The sequence below is a fragment of the Myotis daubentonii genome, chromosome 19 (assembly GCF_963259705.1).
Source record: "Myotis daubentonii chromosome 19, mMyoDau2.1, whole genome shotgun sequence".
NCBI classification, from domain to species: Eukaryota; Metazoa; Chordata; class Mammalia; order Chiroptera; family Vespertilionidae; genus Myotis; species Myotis daubentonii.
In genome coordinates, this window is record NC_081858.1 from 22,275,080 (window position 1) to 22,295,112 (window position 20,033).

The window sequence follows — 20,033 nt, forward strand, 5'->3', positions numbered from 1 at the left end:
CTGAACATAACTGCCTAAGATCCATTCTCTCATGATTGTTCACCAGCCTTTTGGGGGAAAAGTGGAATTAAAAGAATACTAAATACACGAGTAGACACCTAAGCTTAAAGAACAAAGGAACTGAATGGGACTAGCACTGGTTAATTTCTCCCTCTGTGCCAGGCACTGTACTACCTGACATGCCTCTTCTCGTTCACTCCCTATCACACTGGTAATGTTATCTCCGTTGCCCAGGGCGTCTCGGTAAGTGGTGGAGCCAAGTTTTGCACCCTGACTCCCTGGCTCTGCAAGCTTCCAGTAAACTAACTAGCACAGCGAGTAAATGGCCGAAGTAATTTAGACCCAGAGACTAGGAACCCCAAAGGCCACATTCAGTGGTGCTGACCCAGCTCCCTGAAAGGATAGGAACTAACAACTGCTGAAGCCCTACTATGTGCCACCCACTCTGTAAATGTTTCCTCATCTAATGCTTCTCAAGCGTCATTTACAAAAGCAAGCAGTGGACCCTGCCACACAGGCCCAAACCTGAGCAGGAACAGCACCAGTAACTGCTTCCTTACTGCCACTGCCTTCTAGGGAAGGAGTCCAGGCCCGCAGCAGTCAACCTACGTGATGAGGTGCCGGGAGCAGTCACAGAACAGCATCAGCATGGCCAACAGCTGCTTGGACTCTTCGGTGTCATTGTTGAGGCATTCCAAGAAGAGCTTCAACCCTCCGTGGGGCCCCAGCTCACAGATAAACGCCCACAGTTTGGGCAGCAGGTCATCAAGGTAAGTGAGACCTGGGAAAAGACAGAGAAACCCAAGCTTCAGGTGGGGCTCCAGCTGGTCCATTATTTCCCTACCCACCAGGGAGACAAACACACCTACTAGTGAACATTCAGTGTGTGAGAGAGAAGGTGCGATTACCAAGAAAATCATTATCACCACGAGAATAAGAGCTAACATGTAACGGGTGCTTACTCTGTGCCAGATACTATTCCAGGTACTTTCGCATGATCTCCTTTCCAGTGTGAAACTCAATGTTATCTAAAGTGCAGGCCAGAGAGGTTTAAGTGGCTCAAAACCACACAGCCAGGTAGTGTCAGACCAAGAGCAGAACCCAGGTCTGTCTGACTCTGAGTGTGTTTTAAATCAGAAATCAGAAAATTTCTTTCTGGAAAGGGCCAGAGTCAGTGTTTTTAGGCTCTGTAGGCCAATCTGTGTCACAACTACTCAATGCAACTATGATAGCACAAAAGCGGCTGTTAGACAATATGGATGTAGCTTTGTTCCAATAAAACTTTATAAAAGCAAGTAGTGGGTTCCGGCTTTGGCCCACAGGCAGTAGTTTATCGATACCTGCTTTAAACTATCTTGCACGCATGGGATTGAACCTGCAATCCAGATATGTGCCCTCGACCAGGAATCGAACCTGCGACCCTTCAGTGTTTGGGCTGACACTCTAACAACTAAGAACAGTGGCCAGGGGGAAGCAGAGGACATCTTAGCCTTCTAATGGCAGAACTCTCCAAGCCCACAAGCCCCGCCCCCAGCCGGTCATCCCCCGCTCGGCAGATGGCACCACCCATGCTGGCACTGGGCTAAAAACCTGGCATCATCTTTGAAACTGTTACGCCCCACTCCCTCAAGTCCAATCCGCCTCTGAAACATCACAAACCCTCCTGCTTCCATCTCCATCACCACCCCAGTTCCGCTGTCCTCAGGGGGCACTTGGCAATGTTTGGAGACAGGTATGGGTGTCACAACTAGGGGGAAGGAGTGGGTGCTACTGGCACCTACGGGTAGGGGCCAGAGGCTGCTGAAACCCTACAATGGACAGGGTGGCTTCCACTACAAAGAATCATCTGCCAAACCATCAACCCTCCTCCAGGCCAAGCCTACATCGTCACTCATTACTCCATCATAGGCCTTCATTACATTGCATGCATTCCCCATCTTATGCCTGGTCTCCCCACTAGGATATAACCCCCTTGGGAACACAGACCCTGGCTCTTTTCACCTCTGCACCCTCAGTGCCTGGCATAGATGGTGCTCTGTGAACATGTGAAGATGAAGAAGTAAGTGTGAAAGAGAGAAGCAGCAAGAATTTATGTTTTAAACAAAAAGTAAAATGCAGCAGAGAAGTTCTGAGTCCTTTATGTGGTAAACAGCTTCATGGCTTACAGACCTCTGTCCTCATGACACCAGTTCATCCCAGCTCTTGCACTGCCACTTAAAGCCCCGACACCCAACTCTGCTCACAGAGGGGACTCTCTTCCTTGCTCAGCTCAAAAGGACAATGGTGGGCATACCCATGCAATGATGTGTTATGCAGCCTATACAAACAAGGTTTCTGAAGAATTTCTGACAAGATAAAATGCGTATTAAGGTGACTAATGGAAAGGAAAGGATAAAACTATATATTTCAATCTAAATATATATATACAGATAGCACACTCAGGCACAGGTAGTCATGTTTGGATTGCGGGATAAAGAACGGCTTACGCTTTATTTTTTTCAGCTTCATTGTCTTTTTTAGTTTTCTGTTAAAATTTTTTTTAAAGTAACTTTTTGCCCTGGCCAGTGTTCTCAGTGGTTAGAGTGTCGGTCTGGGAACCAAGGAGTTGCGGGTTCATCCCCCAGCGCTGGTCAGGCAAGTGCGGAAAGTGGCAGGTCAATGTGTCTCTCTTATATCGATGTCTCTCTCTCCCTCCCCCTACCTTCCACTCTCTAAAAAAGCAATGGAAAAATATCCTCAAGTGAGGATTAAGAAAAAATAGTGATTTTTTAAAAGCAAATAGTACTTCATAATGAGAATAAAGAGCCAGGTCACAGGAATGAACTGGAAATGCCGGGATTGAGATTAGTTTGAGCTGTTCAACTACTCGGCCTCTAAGAATGGCTCACAAATACCCTCCTTCAAGGAAGCCAGAAGAAATCCACGTGTTCCAAGCAGAACTGTCGGCCAGACGAGAGCCAGAAGCGGCCCGGGGCCTGCACACCTGTGAGTATCTGCAGCCGGATCTGGGTGAGAGTGGTCAGCGAGGTCTGGTAGAGGACGCAGATGCTGCACACCTTCTGCACCTCCGCGGAGTCCACGCGTTTGCCCCCGACGGGCTTGAGGATGTTCCGCACCGACGCAGACTTCTGAAACGCACGCTTCAGCAGATCTGGCACGGAGAGAAGGGGAACGGGTGAGCGGAAGGGCCAAGTTCAGCCAGCGGCCAAGTCCCACCCTGTCGGGAACCGCGTTCCAATAAAGCTCCGAATTTACAGCTGCACCCAGTGGGCTGCCGCCTGATTCAAGGCATCTCCTTGGGATCCTTTATGTAGTAAAGGATTGGAAGCACATTAACAATAGGATTTTAGGTAAAACCCAAAGACATCCTCAGAATCAGAAAATCCGATTCTTACAAGGGATCCTTTTACTGAACCACTTAACTTCAGCACCCACAAAGGTAAAAATTCCGAGGACTATAGTAGGGAAAGGGAGGCCTGATGGGTCCCCAACTTTCTGTGCTTTTATTCAACTTGGGGCTGCACTCTACTTTTGTTTTCACGCTTCCCATGTATATCCTGCGGAAGTTGTATTCACGAGCCCATCGCACTGACAGGTGCAAGATGGGACTGCAGCACAGTGGCTGGTGGAGGAAAAGCCGCCCGCACCTGGAAATCGGCAGGTCATTCCACTAAAGTATGTGTTGGCGGCAGTTCCTTCACTTCCGCCACAAGAAACCTTCCCCCGGGACCCACTGCTGAGCTGGAAGCCGGGTCAGGCACCCAGTGGCCCCTTCATCAGCAGCCCCACGTGGGAGAGTTCCTTTACGATGACGAACTCAGAAAAGCTCTACTTCCCCTAAGAAACAGGCCCTCGTCTTTATGAGAAGAAAGGGTCCCAAGTCCATTTTCATTTTGGCGACTAGAAATTCAGAGCCAAGTGGAAGTTCAGAGAAAACCACGGCGGCCCTCGTGGATCCTTCATCAGTGGACGTTCTCTACACACGACCTTGATTTTGTTCACCCGTTTCTATTCCCCAGCTCCCTGTTTTCTGCTCCTAAGGACTTTCTGCCACTGTTTTGCTAAACGTGAAGTGATTTAAGCAGCTTCCAGGTCTGTGGGAGAGGTGAGGGTGACAGGAACAGAGCGGGCAGGTGCCCCTGGACACTCAGGAGCTGCCCCTCAGCCCCGCGCGGCCACGGCCGGGCCTGCTCCCGCCACTCACTCTTCACGGGAAGCACGTTCTGCGGGGAGGCCGGCTGCGCGTGGGCCGCCGGCTCCTGGTTCTCCAGCAGCTTCTTGCTCAGGATGTCACTGAAGAAGATCCGGATCACAGGCACCCCCCACAGGACCTGCAGCTGTCTGGTGACCAAGGGCATTGACTCGTTGAGGCTGGGAGAGAAAAGGAGACCAGGGGGTCGGTCCGCCCGGCGGAGGGCCAGGGAGAGCCCCCGGTTCCGTAAGGGGCCTTGCACTGAGAGGTGTAGCAGGACCTGCCACTCAGCATGGTCGATGAGATCGTACTTTAAAAAGGGGGGTCCACAGATTGCTGCGGAGCCCTGATGTGGAAGACACTGCCCTTTATCTTCCCTGTCGCTCCACCCAGACTTCCTGTGCTGCCAGCAGCACTACTGCTCTCCCTCGGTCCCCACACTCCACGTCACAGCGTCTCCCAGAGGCCCTTGATCTGCCTTCACCCTGATTCCATCCTGTTTACCACTCAGTGGACAAGCCATCTCATGCCTGCCGTCTTGTCCTGTTCACAGCCAGCTGCAGGCCTGGCCCCCACCCCGCTAACTCTCCAGCCTCCTAGGAGTCTCCCTGCCTTCAATTGCTCCTTCCTCCACTCCACACCGCACCCCAGCATCACTCACACCCTGAAACCCGCCTTCATCACCTCCCTGCTCCAGACCCTGTAATGCCTCCCAGCATCACAGTGGTAACGGCCACCACCCACTGAGCATGGGCCAGGCCTGCGGGAGGCTGACACCGTTTATGTCATTCAACCCTTTGAGACACCTGTACCCCATGTTTCAGATGAGAAAAGTGAGGTGAAGCGACTGTCCAAGGTGCCCCCAGAGAACAGGAGTGCAGCTGAGCCCAGGCTGTTCACCTGGTGCTAGTCTGCCCCACCCTCTGCCCACAACATCCCGATGCCCAACACACAGACACCTCCGTCCTCTTCAGTCTGGGGCAGCGCTCTGGTTGGCAGTTGATAAATAGTCTTTTTAACTGGATGCCACTCAGGCACAAGGAAAAGGGAGAAAAGCGGGGACTTCCTGCCCTGGCCCTCAGTTTTCTGCCTCAAGAGTCCCCAGCAGGGACCCCAGGCCTCAGGCAGTCATGGAAAGGAAAACAGCTGAGCAGCATGCGCCTCAGGTCCTGAGACCACTTCATTTCAGCCCAGTGTGCACATTTAAATTGGTGATGCCACCTTACTTCACCTCTACTAGAGGTGTTTTTTAAAAAAATATTTTTGAGCTCTTGATTAAAAACGTTAACATTTATTTTCCAGCTCCTGAAAAACATGTGGAGTGGCTTCTATTCCCTTTGAATCATGTACCTTATTTTAGTTTCCCCAAAATGCGGCAATCTAGGCAATCAATAGAATGATATTGAAGAAGGAAAGATAATATTAATAGATATTGTTCATAATTTACTAAATGAACAAAATACAAATTAATACAATCCCATTTGTGTGAAAAAACTGGTAGGAAAAAGACTGAATGGAAGTGCACACAGGTTGTCTTAGGAGATGATTTTTATTCTCTTGTGTTCTTACCTATACTTATACAATGACGATATGTGACTTTTATAATAAGAAACAAACAACATAAGCTAAAGTGAAGAAAGAAGGGAGAGGTGGGGGAGAGGCAGGGGAGGCAGGAAGGGCAGGGCTTTGCCCCGGGACTCACCCATAGTCCACCGACTGGGAGAACCAGCCAAGGACGGGGTGCCAGTGGGTCAGGTTGGATTTCTTCTGGGTCACGTACTTCTGACAGTAGCACAGCATCTGCGTGAGCAAACTCACAAACCCATCTGTCTCCTCCTCCAACACTCTGGGGCTGAGGGAGCCCAGGTGCAGGAGGTTGCCTGCAAAGAGATAAGGCTGAGGGCGCGGGGTCCAGACAGACACGCTTCATCACCTCTCGGCCTGCGCTCTGCCTGGCGCTCAGGCAGCCACGTCTCTATGCGGGAAGAATTCCACAGGGAGGGGCACTTGTCAGGGCTGGGGCTGCAGGCGGTGCAGGGCCGAGACCTAGGCCAGCCTGGCTTCCCATCCTGGCTCTGCCCCAGGCCAGGGGTGACCCTCACCCCACCTTTCCCATCTTGTTTCCTCGTCTGTAAGACTGGAATAACGATCCCCACCTTTGATGTGAAGGCTGTATGGACTAACATATAGAATGTCTGGCACATGACATTTAGCTCATATGACATTTTACTATTACACTATGATTTTAAAACCAAGGGTTAATGTAAGAAATGACCTTTTTGAAGAATATCTGAATTTCCATGGAAGTCACTGTTACTCAGAGTTAACCAAGGTTATTTAACATGCCTTGTGTGAGGACTCCCCTAAAATGTGGCCTTAAGAACATTTTTCTATGTTAGGCACTGAGAATTAGGTACGTCTGTAGTTTTCAAATGCTTCTATCCACAACCCCTTTGATCTACAATGAAAACAGTAAAACAGATGATGCAGGCCTTACTCTAATCTAAGCCCTACCCAACTGCGCCCTCCCTTCTCCCAACATGAGAGTTATCCAGGCCTCTCATCACGTTTTCAATTTTCCCTTGGCTGCCAAGAAGCTAAGAGCTAAAATTTAACATTCACTTACACTCACTCAACCAGTTTGCCAAGTTGGATCTATTTCCCACGTGATTTTCAACTTTACATGTCTCGTTTAACTATCTATCTGATTACATGTTTCCTATTGTAAACACTTCTAATCATTAATAGAAACAGCTCTTGATCTCCCGAAAGGTGAAAAGCAACCACTTGGGGTTTTCCCGACGCCCAGGACACAATCACATCCCAGCCTCAGCTACTCACCCATTAGACACAGCGTATGGCTTCCTTCTAAACTCTCACAGACATCGCGGCATCGATCTTTAGCTCTTAAAAATGTGATGAACTTATGAAGCATGTCGTGAGATTCTACCACAGTGAGGCGCTGCGAACAATTACAGACTGTAAAAGGGGAAGCTGACGGAAGAAGTTCCCACGGGAGCATGAACTTGACCCCTGCAGGTCACCCCCCAGGAGCCCAACATGCTGCTGATGGCCAAGAAGATGAACAAATATGAGAACCTCTTTCTTAGGGCTGCTAACCAAAGTGTGTCGACAGTAGCCACGAATGTAGAAGAAAAATCAGGGGAAGAGGTAGGAATTAACAGAGAAATCAGTTTATGCTCTCATTTCCAAGGAAGTAAAAAATAGAAGGGGGAACTCAGGGCCCACTTACCTCAGGGGTCACTACGCTGAGATGAGTCACAAGAGCTGGCACAGACATGATGTGGACGAGGAATGGCCGAATCAGATTGTCTGAAAACTGGGCAGCAACCACAGGGCTAGACACAGACAGATCACCTTACTCAGAGAGGTTACCAAGGCCCCCCAAGCCCCTTGAAATTATGCTTCCCATGATGGCGACACCCACTAAGGCAGTGGTTCTCAACCTTCTGGCTCTTTAAATACAGTTCCTCATGTTGTGACCCAACCATAAAATTATTTTCGTTGCTACTTCATAACTGTCATGTTGCTACTGTTATGAATTGTAACGTAAATATCTGATATGCAGGATGGTCTTAGGTGACCCCTGTGAAAGGGTCGTTCAACTGCCAAAGGGGTCGCGACCCACAGGTTGAGAACTGCTGCACTAAGGGAAGGCTGAGTCACGTGACACAGCTATGACAAATCAGTTTTGACGTTTTACTGACATGATGTCATCAAAATCTTTCTTTAGCCTGCTCGTAATTGTTGTACTTAAGCCCCCTCGGGTGACAAATTCTACAAATGCACTTCTGGTGGTACATTTAAGAGGGTGCATCCATTCTGGTAAGCACAGCAGGGGAGGGGGCAAACGTAGTTTAATGCATAGTCTCAGCCATCAGAGAGCTGGGGCTGCAATCAGGGAGCTGGAGAGCACACAGGCACAGCCCGAAACCAGGGCCAACCATCCATGCACCAGGTAAAGAGGATCCCAGCTAATGAAAGGAGCAGGGCGAGTTTGGGAAGGTCCCCATGTACCATTACTTAAAGAAACACATATTGTATTAGAGTACAGAGATGTGCCAATATGGGAAGCAAGTTTAAAGAATAAGGAGTAATGAGTGTGGGCTCTGGAGTCGGATGGCCTGAGTTTAATTCTTGGCCCTACCACTCGCCGCTGTGTGACCAAGGACAAGTGGCTTCCCCTCTGGGCCTTAGCTTCCTCATCTATGAAGTGGAGCGAGAGAATGTGGTGAGGAGTCAGTTAATATGTGTAGACGCCTTAAACAAGGTTCAGCCCTTCAGAAGCAAGTACGTTTCCTACTTACCGCAACGCCAGAGAAAAGGCCGCAGTCAAAGTGCCTTTGGACAGACAAGGCCGGGGTCTGGCCAGGCCACGGGTTAACAATATCTGCAGAGAACATTTTAACTGGTCAGGGGATGATGCCAACTTTGTATTCATTTGTTCATAAAAAAAGAAGCATAAAAGTAAAATGAGTGCCTCGGATAAAAAACTATATTGGAATGTTTTTAAAAAATGAGGGGAGAGAAAAGTAATAGGGTGGAGGTTCATTAATACCACTTCACCTTTAAATATGTTTAATCTTTTACATAATAAACAGTTTAAAAAAATTAACAGTTGATACAAAGCCCAGACTTAACACGGCAAGACAGGCTAGATGTCAGAAGCAGTTCCGAGTTACGGTGTCAGGTGGACCCCTTCACACTGGGAGGACCTACGGACACTGTCCCCTGTGTGTGGAACAAACGGAGCCACATCAGGACAGAGCCCATGGCTGAATCAACGCTACTTCTCAGGAATCCTCAACACCAATTCGGCTTCTGACCATTCCTTGGCATGTGGGCTGGCACAAAAGGTGCAGTGTGGACAGAAGGCTGTTTGAGGACAGAGCCAGAAAGTTAATTCCAGACACCAACCAAGGAGCCAGAGGGAACAAGCCTGAGGCCTCCTCCCTCAGTTTCAATTTCAAGTGACCGGACTGCACCTGTAGCCAAAGATAGAGCGCAGTGAAGGGATCCTGGGGCCACCGCCCCCCTTTACACAAACCACAGTGACCCAGGCCGGGGAAGGTAGGAGAGGACACTGAGCGTTAAACTCTTCGTGCAAAGTATTTCTGTGAGGAGGGCGCCAGATGTGCGAAAACCAAACATAACACCAAGTTCAGGTGTGGAGCGTGAGGTCACCTATTACAGGAGGAGCTCACACATCAGGGGGTGGGGCACAGACCTGCAGCACAGAGTAAAGTCCACGCTGGTTGAGATGTCCCATTATATTTGCACAGATGTGGTTCATGGCTGGTCGGAGACTCTCCCCTAAGGAAAGAAAAAGGACTGAGGAAAGAAACCCAACAAATCTCTGGCCGCAAGAGGAACTGCTTAGGTGGGACAGAAAATCGGGCCCCAGGCCAGGGCCACAGGCAGCGAGATGCTCCCTGGCCTGCCTTCCCGCTTCCCTTGGGACTGGGACCAGAGTCCACGGAGATGCTGCATATCCGCATTCTCTCTCCCGAAGGCCCGGCTCAAGTGTCGCCTCTCAGGTAACGGGGCCCAGCACTCCCCCAGCCAGCAGGAAGGGCCCAGCCTTGAGCTCCAGAGCACCTTTCCACTTCCCTCTGAGGGCACAGAACTTTCTGTGTTCTGTGGCTGCCTCCTCTCCAACGAGAGACAAGCTCCTGCAGGGCTCAGGGCTCACCAGTTTAAATCCTCCCCAGAATCCAGGATAATGCCTTGAAATAAACCCTCCTTCCTGTCTGGGGCCTCTGCATAGTTTCCTCGGCTTTCGGAGGTTTGTCCCTCTTCACTCGGTGACTCTGACTCTCCCCCAGCTCTGAGCTCACTTGTCACTTCTGCAGGAAGGCCTGAGCCCCGACAGGGCAGGGCAAGGCTGTCCCTGCCCCACTAAACTCGCATTTCTCTTCTTTCTGAGTGCCACTTCTCACACTGTTGTCACGACAGAGGATATGCATGTGACTTCTGTTTAATGTCCGTCTCCCCACCAGCCTCTCCGTTCTGTGAGCTGCAGTTCAGCAGGTAAAGCCCTGGAGGCCAGTGGCCGCCTCTGTACCTCCAGTGCCTGCACAGCACATGGCACACAGTAGGCTCTTTGCTGAATGGATGGATGAAGTGACGGTATGACGAACATAAAGCTAAGCATAATGTTCAGGGAAAGCGGCAGCATTACAGTGCACATTTTATGGCCAAAAGAGAATTACTTGCTGCTGATTCACCAAATGAAACGACAAGGCTTAGTGAGTGCCTCCCCTGGGGCTTGTGATGGCACAAGTGCTTCTGACAAAGTAGAAAAGGTGCCCAAGCGCTGCGACTTAGGACAGACTTTGAGCAAGCCCCACAGACCTTTTCCCCGGAGAATTTTCCATGTTGAAGTGTCTGTGAAGGTGACAAGCATCGTGAGATACAGTGTGACGAGTCTGGATTCTTGTAGGATCTCAGGCTGGAAACAATGAAGAGGAAGGTTAAGACGCACACACCCCAATCCCAGACAGTGAAGCAACCATTCTCTAATTTTGCTGAGTGTTCTCGGGCTCAAGTCGTGAGTCAGGTTGTAAGTACATATTCTTCTTCTTTGTCTCTTAGGGGGTGACCACTGTCAGGAGTTAAACGACAGGGATTTTGAGTGATTGCCTACGGAATCCACGTACTCCCGGAATGGAGCGCTGAGGCTCCTGGGAAACAGGTGACCAGCGCTGGCCTGCTGGCTTGGCGTGCACTAGGAGCATGTGTATGCTCAGCCGTTCCCTGGAGCAACAGAGTGGAAATGCGACCGAGCATAACAGGGACCCTGGGTTCAGACTGCTGTCTTTACCGCTTCCTAGCTCTGTGACCGTGGGCAAGTTTCTTAACCTTTCTGTGCCTTGGACTGCTCATCTGTTGACCAGGGATAGTATGGCTGTTGTAAGGACTAAACAATTCACGTACATAAAGCACTAAGAGCAGCGCCCGCCCAGCACAAAGGTAACTCTGCAACACTGGCTGTTTTATACACTGTTTCACAAGAGCAGGCTGGGAAAGGCCCGATTCCTTTCTAGGCTCAGAAACTGAGCATGTGCACTGCAAGGGACCCTGGAGACCAGCTAGTGATGACGAACCTATGATACGCGAACTCATTTTTTTGGTTGATTTTTCTTTGTTAAATGGCATTTAAATATATAAAATAAATATCAAAAATATAAATCTTTGTTTTACTATGGTTGCAAATATCAAAAAATTTCTATATGTGACATGGCACCAGAGTTAAGTTAGGGTTTTTCAAAATGCTGACACGCTGAGCTCAAAAGGTTCACCGTCACTGATAGTTGAAAGCTCTAAGCTCACAGAGAATGAGTGAAGGGAAGTGCCTTGTTCAAGGCCACATGAGGAATTGGGAGCAGACTGAGGACTACATTTAGATATTCCCGGCTTCGGATCTGGTGTTCTTTCCTCCTAATGTGTGTTTCTCTGCATGAACTTTAAAATTTTTTTTTCAAAGCAGAAGCGCCTCTTCTCAAGGAGAAACACATTGTGGAATGCAGACGCAGCCAGCAGGTAACAGAGAAGATCACTGCTCCGATGCCTCGAGAGGGATGGCTGGGAACGGATCCCTGGGAGCTCTGCTGACATTCACGCCATCGCTCAGCTGCCACCCAAGTCCTTGCCAAGCCTCGGCCCCAGAAACTACATCCTAAAGGCCCCAGGTGGGAAGGATACATTTACAGTGTTTCATTTTACCTTGAGCTGCTCAAGAAACTCACAGCAATGCCACAGCAGGTCCTTGATCTGTTTAATCCATAAGAGGGTGAGATCCTTGGAAAGAGCCAGGGACACATACCACACCTACAAGCAGGAGAAAGAGAAATGTAATGGGCAGTTACAGGGATCAGTTTACATATGGTCTAGCTATTGGCCAGTGCCAGGTAAGGCGATGAGAATCAATGGACAGATAAGCAGCCAATAATGCTTAATTTAACCCTACACCCACCCTCTTACCTTGGGTTCATTCTCAGCATCCATACTGCTCAGGATGCAGCGACACAACTTTTCAAATCTCTGCAGAGAGGCAGAAGGGGGGTCATAAATTCCAGCAACTGATAAAAATGGGGAAGAAGCAAATGCTTGGTGGGCACCTGGCATGTGTAGGCATTTTGCCCGAAGACTCACAGCGAGTCTTACAGATGTGGGGACTGAGGGTCAAAAAGGTATAGAAAGGCTCTCAAACTGGGGGCCCACGGACTCGATGAGCCCTACATTTCCTTTAGAAACGTGTATTTCACATAAAAGTCCAGGTTGGCGCTCCTTTTGAAAAACAAACTCAACTGGCACCCTGGGCGTGAGCCCCTGGGGACGAGCAGCTGTCTCCTAAATCCTGCTCCCCCGTTTGCCGTTCTGTAAGCATCGTGGACACTGACTTTTGCCTCACAGGCTGTTGTATCATCGTTTGTTATCTTGAAATGCAAAAGGGAGAAAAATGGAAGCTGAAAACCAGACTACACTGTGGCAGTCCCAACCCTGGACCCATCCTTAAAAGTGGTGTGGTCCTGGGCGGCCGCCCCATCACTCCAAACTACTGCTTCAGCCTCTGTAACCGAGGTCGCCTCACCGAGCCTGCCGGTCCTCACCTGCGTGAGGTGTGCTCACTGCCCTGAGGTGTGCTCACTGCCCGTGTGCTCCCTCTCCTGCTGGGCTCCCAGCTCTCTAGTTTAGAGACCTTGCCCATCTTTTCCTTCTGGAACCCCAGTGCCTACCAGATGGCCTGCCACAAGGTGAGACTTAGCAACAATGAACAGTAACCCCTGATCACCCAGAGGCATTCCTCAATGGCATTGTTAGTACTATTACAGATGACGAGCTATTTCCTGGAACTGTATTTTCTGGGTTAATTCTAACCCCAAAGGTACAACCAGTATGTTTTGTTTGGTTTGCAGGATCTAAAAGAAATTTGAAATTAGCTACCAATTTTTACAAATGAGAAAACTGAGCATAAAGAAGCCCAGCATCTCTTTAAAAAAAATCAGGGTCCACCCCTGGCTGCAGAGGAGTAGAGGCCGTGCCCTCTGGATGGGCACGCCACAGACCCCACCGAGGTCTCGCCACCACTGTGAGTTACCACGTATTGTGACTTACATTATGTTTTATCTCATCAATGGCTTCTTCACTCTTTCTTTTTTTAAAATATATTTTTATTGATTTCAGAGAGGAAGGGAGAGGGAAAGAGAGATAGAAACATCAATGATGAGAGAGAATCACTGACCAGCTGCCTCCTGCACGCCCCCTACTAGGGATTGAGCCCACAACCCAGCATATGCCCCTGACCAGAATTGAACCCGGGACCCTTCAGTCCGAAGTCACTCTTTCACCTAACCTCCCTGGCCCCCCTATGCATCTGAGTCCAACAAGTGCTCGTAATAGTCGATGAGAAAGATTTGTGAGGAGGTCCAGAAGCACTGGGCGTAACCCTGCAAATCAGGCCCCAGGAAGACAAAGGGCAGGATGTGGGCGTGGCGGAGAGCTGCCCTAAGGACGGGTGCCTTAGCATTTATAAGAGACCTGGCAGACAGAAAGGACGATGTATGTTTGCTGTTATTATTTTACCTCATTATCTTCTTTCATTCTGAACAAGAACAGCAGTTTCCTGGCAATCTTAAAAATACAAAGTGCACTTCTTCTACTGGACCCAGCGTCATCTGCTTTAAAAAACTCATCGATCTCTCTCCTAAGGGAGGGAAGGGTAAAAAAAAAAAACAACAAAAAAAAAACAAAAAACTTTTTTCATTAGGAGCTCCCAGCAGCCGGAAGGCTTTTTCAGAACTGTTAGAGAAAATGCCTCCTTTTCTTGCTATTGCTTGGGAGCAAGAGAAAACGTGCTGAGGAGTTCCTGGCACCCACCTGATGTCCCTCTGTAGTCGCCTCCGACAGAGAAAACTCCGCACGCGGGCCTGAATCCCGATGGCCGCCCGCTCCCGCTCCTTCTGCACAAGCCTTTCCTCTCGAGCCTGCCGGGCTCTATCGATGAACCATGCTCGCGAGGTCTGAGAAACGGTGAACATGTTTGCAAACTTGCACAAACCCTGCAAGGGAAATGGCGAGCCGTCGGTGTAGATCACCGTATGAGAAACACACACAGCAAGGGGTTCAAGAGCAAAGGGTGGGCAGGGGTGTGGGCAGCAGCAGAGACTACCCAGGGCCCTCCACCACCTCCCAAAGGGCTAACAGCTCTCCTGGCACAAGTCCCAATTCCTATCGGCTCTTTTCATGCAACTCACCAGAGCAGCACTGCTGCTTCCTGTATTAAATAATTACATCTTCTTGAGAGAAAATGCGCAGCGCATGGCCTAGGGCATGGGTTCTGTAATCGTTTAATGAATGAACAAAGCACGACTCAGACCCATCCATAAACTTCTAATGCAAGCCATGCGTCCTCTAAGTCAGGGGTCCCTAGATATTTGAATTCTTTGGAGCAGTCCACAGTATTTGGGAAGCCAACACGAAGCAGTCCGCTTTTATCTTGCCAAGTCAAGACTCGAGGGGAAAACCAATGAATATTTACCGTCACTGTTACTTTTATTCATCCATTCATTCAACGAATATTTACTGGTATCTACCTTGTGCCAGTACTAAAAAAAGTGTTTCATTTTTTTAAAGGATCGTTTTAACAAAAAGCCAAAGGTGCGTGATGTCAGAATGCAAGACAATCATTAAATTGAATACGTTTTGTTTTATGTGTAACTTATTCCTTTGTCCTACTGATCCCATTCCTCCAAGGACCACTGACGCCTTTAAAGCAGAGCCTCCTCCTCCGCTGGCTGGAACTTTTGGATAGAGGCTCTAAATGACCCGTTAAGCTGGTTGTTTTTTAATCCTCACCCGAGGATACTTTTTTTTTAAAGAGAGAGAGGAAAGGAGAGAGAAACATCGATGTGAGAGAGAAACATCAATCAGTTGACTCCCGTCTGTGCCCCGACCAGAGATGGAACCCACAACCCAGGTGTGTGCCCCTGACTGGGAATCGAACCCACAACCTTTTCATGCATGGGACAACGCTCCAACCAACTGAGCCACCTGGCCAGGGCTACACATTTTTATCTCAATCACTAATAACTCTTTTCCCAAAGGGATGCTTTTTTAAAAATATATATTTCATTGATTTTTTACAGAGAGAAAGGGAGAGGGATAGAGAGTTAGAAACATCAATCAGCTGCCTCCTGCACATCTCCTACTGGGGATGTACCTGCAACCAAGGTACATGCCCTTGACCGGAATCAAACCTGGGACCCTTCAGTCCGCAGGCCAATGCTTTATCCACCGAGCCAAACCGGTTAGGGCCAAAGGGATGGCTTTGGCTAGCAGCCTAGAGCACATAGTACTGGTCCCCAGAACCTCCCATACTAAGATGATTTCTTTAGATGCTTGATAACTTTGTCACTCTATCCAAAATATGTAATCAGCCCAGCTGACAAAAGCGCTGAAATGAATTATCATAAATCCAGACTTCAAGATAAGCTCTTTACTAGGTTACTTCACTCACAGCAGCACCTACATGAAAACATCATCAAGAATGAAAGGGTCACGGGAGACTCCTCCCATGTCGGTATACCGAGGGACCTCTGTGGCCCCTTTTCAACACTGCTTCACATCCTGTTAAACAAGTCTTTTCCAACACGTGCATGGCTCATCAGTAATTCTCAGAACAACTGAACAAAGTCCGCCTGACCATAGGAGGGAGAGTAAGAAGACTGGCAAGAAGAAGGGCTTCTGAATCATTCACTCTTTTGGCCCCAGCAGTGGTCCGGAGAGCTCACCTGAGGACCTGCCTGTGTCGCAGAAATGCCAAGTAATCATCAGTGATCTCGCAGGGGACTCACGGCCACGGGCAGCTTCTCACTTCAGAGGAGCTTGTCCTCTCTGGCAGAAGCAGAAGAAAAAAAATCCAGACTCAGGGTTAAGTTTTATAGGTAGGGCATCATACATCTTCCTCACCAAGTAAAGTAATACATTCAGTGCCTCTGGTTTAAAAAACAACAACACTGTGTTCTCTTTAGTTAATGTCTGGTCTAAATGTTAACCTTTAGCGCCACAGTCCTCACCGTTTAAAGGGGACTGGTTGAAAATACAGTTGGCCCTTGAACGACACAGGTTTGAAACGCATGGGTCCACTTATACATGGATTTTTTTTTCCCAATAAATACGATAAATGTATTTCCTCTTATGATTTTCTTAACATTTTCTCTCTAGCTTACTTCATTGTAGGACTACTGTATATTACATGTTAACATACAAAAATGTGTTAATTGATTGTTTATGTCATCAGTAAGGTTTCCAGTGAATAGTAGGCCATTAGCAGTTCAGTTTTGGGGAAATCAAAAGTTATACATGGATTTTCAACTGCGCTTGGGGAGCAGGGGGTGTCAGTGCCCCAACCTCTGTGTTGTTCGAAGAAGTTATAATCCCAAAGAAGTTAATGAATTAAAACTTTATATGCGTTGTGATGTAAGCAAGAATAATGGGATAGAATATTAAAAAGCCACTGAAAATAATATTTGGCATTTTTAACAACATTGAAAACTATTTATGCCTAAGAAATTGTGTGAAGCAGTATGATTCCAATTACATGAAAAAGAAAAATGCACACAGAGAAAAAACTGGGGGGGAAATATACCAGAATGTTACATAAGAGTGGTTGTTTTGAGAGCATGGCATTGTGGGAAATTTTGCTTCTTTACCGGGTCTGTTTTCTAGGTTTCCTACAGAAAGCGCGTGGCGAGGCAGCATGGTCTTGAGAGGCACTCCCTCGCTCTGCCATGTACTGCCAGGTGATGTCTCAGAGCCTGTCTTCCTCCACTGATTAGCTCAGAGGCCAAGCATGAGGACTAAATGAGATGATGTACATCAAGTACCTACTGAGGTGGCTGACGAGCACACTAAGTAAGTCTAATGTATTATTATTACTATTTTTAAAAATGTTTTAAATGCTCACCTGAGGATATGTTAATTGATTTTTAGAGAGGGACAAAGGGAGATGGGGAGAGAGAGGGAGAGCAAGGAAGAGGGAGGAAGAGAGAAAAGTGGAAGAAAGAGGGAAGGAGAGGGAGAAACATCGATTGGTTGCTTCCCATATGTGCCCCAACCAGGGATCAAACCCTCAACCTGACCCAGAATGAACCTACAACCTTTCGGTGTATAGAACACTCAAACCAACTAAGCCACCCCGCCAGAGCTAATGTATTATTTTTATAGACACAAAGTTTTTCTTGTTGTTTTTTTTTTAGCCTTCTGTCACTCAGGTTCTTGGGGTGGGAGATAATGTTGGGACCCTTACATTCCTTACCCATTAGACAGGACTGGGCACGCTAAGATTCACCAGTCCGGTCACATGGGCAGTGAACCCCTGGCCCTGTTCAGATTGGGTAATAGCTTCAAGCTCCTGAGAGCTAGCTGCAAAGGAGCTGGGCCCAAGCCAGGAGCAAAGTGGTTATGTGCTTTCCTTAACATGTAGACAGTCCCTCATATGTGGGGGAGAAGAGGGAGCCTCATCCTAATGGAAAAATAGGAGGCTGCACACAAACTGTGACTAAGTATCTGTCAGACTATAGCAAGGCTTGGTTAGCATTGTCTATAGGTTGTTGGAACTGGGGCAAAATGACATATAATGAAACCAATTTTCCCATAGGCTAATTGATACAAACAAGAGTTAAGTTCCTATGGCATCTCATCAATGTTAGAATGAGACAACACTGAACAAAACTATGTTATTGGAGGACCTGCTGGGTCTCAAACTTTCACTTCTCCAGGGGCCGCTCAGGATAAGATCTCTTCCTTGAGACCATCGTCCCCTCACCAATGTTATATGTTGGTTTCTGTTTACAACATACGATAGCCTATGCTTGGCAGTTTTTCTCATTCTTTCTTATTCACCTGCTCCACCTATATTGTCTACTATAATTCATCAATTAGATAAAATACATTATGAAGTATTTATTAGGTGCTTATGCTGGCAAATGCCACTGAGAATCAAAGAAAAGGCTGTGTGTGACAGAAAAGGCTTTGGGTCGGACAAAGCAGTCCTTAGTTCTTTTTAGTTCTGATTCTACCTCATTTGCCAAGTTACTTGCCCTCCTTAGGCCTCAGTTTCCTTATCTGTAAACTGAGAGTCATAATAGTAACATATCTACTTCCTAGGGTTGCCAAAAGGTTTAAATTAAGGTTAAATGAAATGTTTACCCTTCTTGTGCCTCAATTTAGTCATCATGACACTGTCATTAGCATGAAATGAGAAAATATTAATAAAAGCATCTGGAAACGAATAGCATATAAGTGAGCTTTACTGTTTTGTCCTTAAGCAGCTTGCAATAGTTAGGAAAACAAGTGATATCGGTGGGACGATTAGGAGACAAGAGGCTGGTGACCATCAAGATCATATGAAAAGCAAAAGGAAAACATGTTGCTTGAGCACCCACTCAGGCCAAGTCCTTTCTAAGCGATCTCCTCTAATGAGACAGCACCCCCGTGAGATCGTTTAGTATCTCCCATAGCCCAGGTCAGACCATCAAGAAGGGTCACAGCCACTATTTTCATAAGAAGAGACAGGACTCGGCCTCCCCTTTACTTCAGTATTCCCACGGGGCCTGCTCAAAATCGGCCTTTCTGGATCAGGCCAACTTCATGGGGAATTATGAAAGAGACGAGACTCCAAAGAGTATTGTTCAAGGGTGAGGCGCCGTAAATACCAACTGCTGGCCGAGCCGGAAGGATTCTGCCTCCTTAGTGGGAGGAGCTGGGCAGCCAGTCCAATGACCATCACAACCCAGATGCTGCTGTTTTCAATCTCACCTTCACGGGAAGCAAATGAAATGTGGAGACGGGGCAGGACTTGTCAGGGGTCGCTAGGCTTCTGAATTTGAACTCAGATCCGACTCCAAAGCAATTATTTGTAAATGAAACACACAAGACTCAGAGAGTCCCCGACTCACAGAACAGCAAAGAAAAGCTGAGAATGCGAGGCTGCCCGGGCTAAGACAGAGTCAAATGTCGAACAACCTTTTCTTTACCGCTATCACTAACTCCAGCTGCCTTTTCTGACAGCTGAGCGGCTGGCACGGCACTAAAACTCCCATTATACATACGCTCTGTGAGACGAGCTCATCACGCCATCTCACAGCGGAGGAAGCCAAGGCTCAGGGAGGTGAAGCACTCACCCGAGGTCACAGCGAGAAAAGAGGATTCGAACTCGGGTTTCAGCGACTCCTAAGACCTGGCGTCTTTCCTTGGCATCCACCGCAATAACAAAGCTTTTTCATCCGGCGTTAGTACGTTTCTAAAGGCCCCACGAGTGAAAAGAGATAAGCCAGCCGCTAGCACCTGCCCCTCGGACAAGAGAGGCGGGGACCCTGCCCCAGGGTTACCCTCCCTTAAGGTCCCCGACCCCACCACCCAGTGGACCCACGATCCTGATCCCACTCGCTACTTGCAGGCCGCAGACCTTTACCCGCTCGAGGCCCCCGCGCTCGGGATCGGAGCCGCAGCGACTGTCGCCTCAGCCCAATGCCCCTGAGCTCTGCCGGACCCGGGGCAGCGATCGAGACTCCACCACCATCTTGCCCCGGGGTGTTCTTTCTCCGAGCTCCGTCGGGAAACAACTCTCCAGTTCCGGCCAACGACAGTTCCGGAGAGCTTCTCCACCCGGGAATGACAAGCTCCCTGAATCTTTTTCTCCGCTCTGGAAGCTGAAACAGTGGGGCATTCAGGAGCGGGACCAACGCCCGACCCAGCAGAGAGGAGATGCAACCTATTCCAGCCAGGCATGTTGGAAAGAACGCGGCCCACGTCTAGG

General features: G+C 48.4%; 1 protein-coding gene across 6 annotated transcripts in view; it reads right to left on the bottom strand.

Moving 5' to 3' along the window:
• Window positions 1-19,996, bottom strand: part of UBE3B (ubiquitin protein ligase E3B) — a 35,093-nt gene extending 15,097 nt beyond the window's left edge. The window contains exons 1-16 of one of the 6 annotated variants that reach the window (XM_059675950.1): window positions 19,689-19,995; window positions 19,399-19,517; window positions 16,006-16,108; window positions 14,093-14,274; window positions 13,799-13,919; window positions 12,197-12,256; window positions 11,939-12,043; window positions 10,568-10,664; window positions 9,441-9,526; window positions 8,521-8,603; window positions 7,446-7,551; window positions 7,034-7,154; window positions 5,895-6,072; window positions 4,205-4,371; window positions 2,984-3,151; window positions 610-781 (exon numbers count right to left, since the gene is read on the bottom strand). In XM_059675950.1, coding sequence (XP_059531933.1) covers window positions 610-781; window positions 2,984-3,151; window positions 4,205-4,371; window positions 5,895-6,072; window positions 7,034-7,154; window positions 7,446-7,551; window positions 8,521-8,603; window positions 9,441-9,526; window positions 10,568-10,664; window positions 11,939-12,043; window positions 12,197-12,256; window positions 13,799-13,919; window positions 14,093-14,253 — 1,625 coding nt within the window. In that variant the 5' untranslated portion in view covers window positions 14,254-14,274; window positions 16,006-16,108; window positions 19,399-19,517; window positions 19,689-19,995. Of the gene's footprint in view, window positions 1-609; window positions 782-2,983; window positions 3,152-4,204; window positions 4,372-5,894; window positions 6,073-7,033; window positions 7,155-7,445; window positions 7,552-8,520; window positions 8,604-9,440; window positions 9,527-10,567; window positions 10,665-11,938; window positions 12,044-12,196; window positions 12,257-13,798; window positions 13,920-14,092; window positions 14,275-16,005; window positions 16,109-19,394; window positions 19,518-19,682 lie in introns of all 6 variants that reach the window. The other 5 variants (XM_059675948.1, XM_059675952.1, XM_059675949.1 and 2 more) reach the window with 5 other exon arrangements.
• Between the last annotated feature and the right edge of the window lie 37 nt (window positions 19,997-20,033).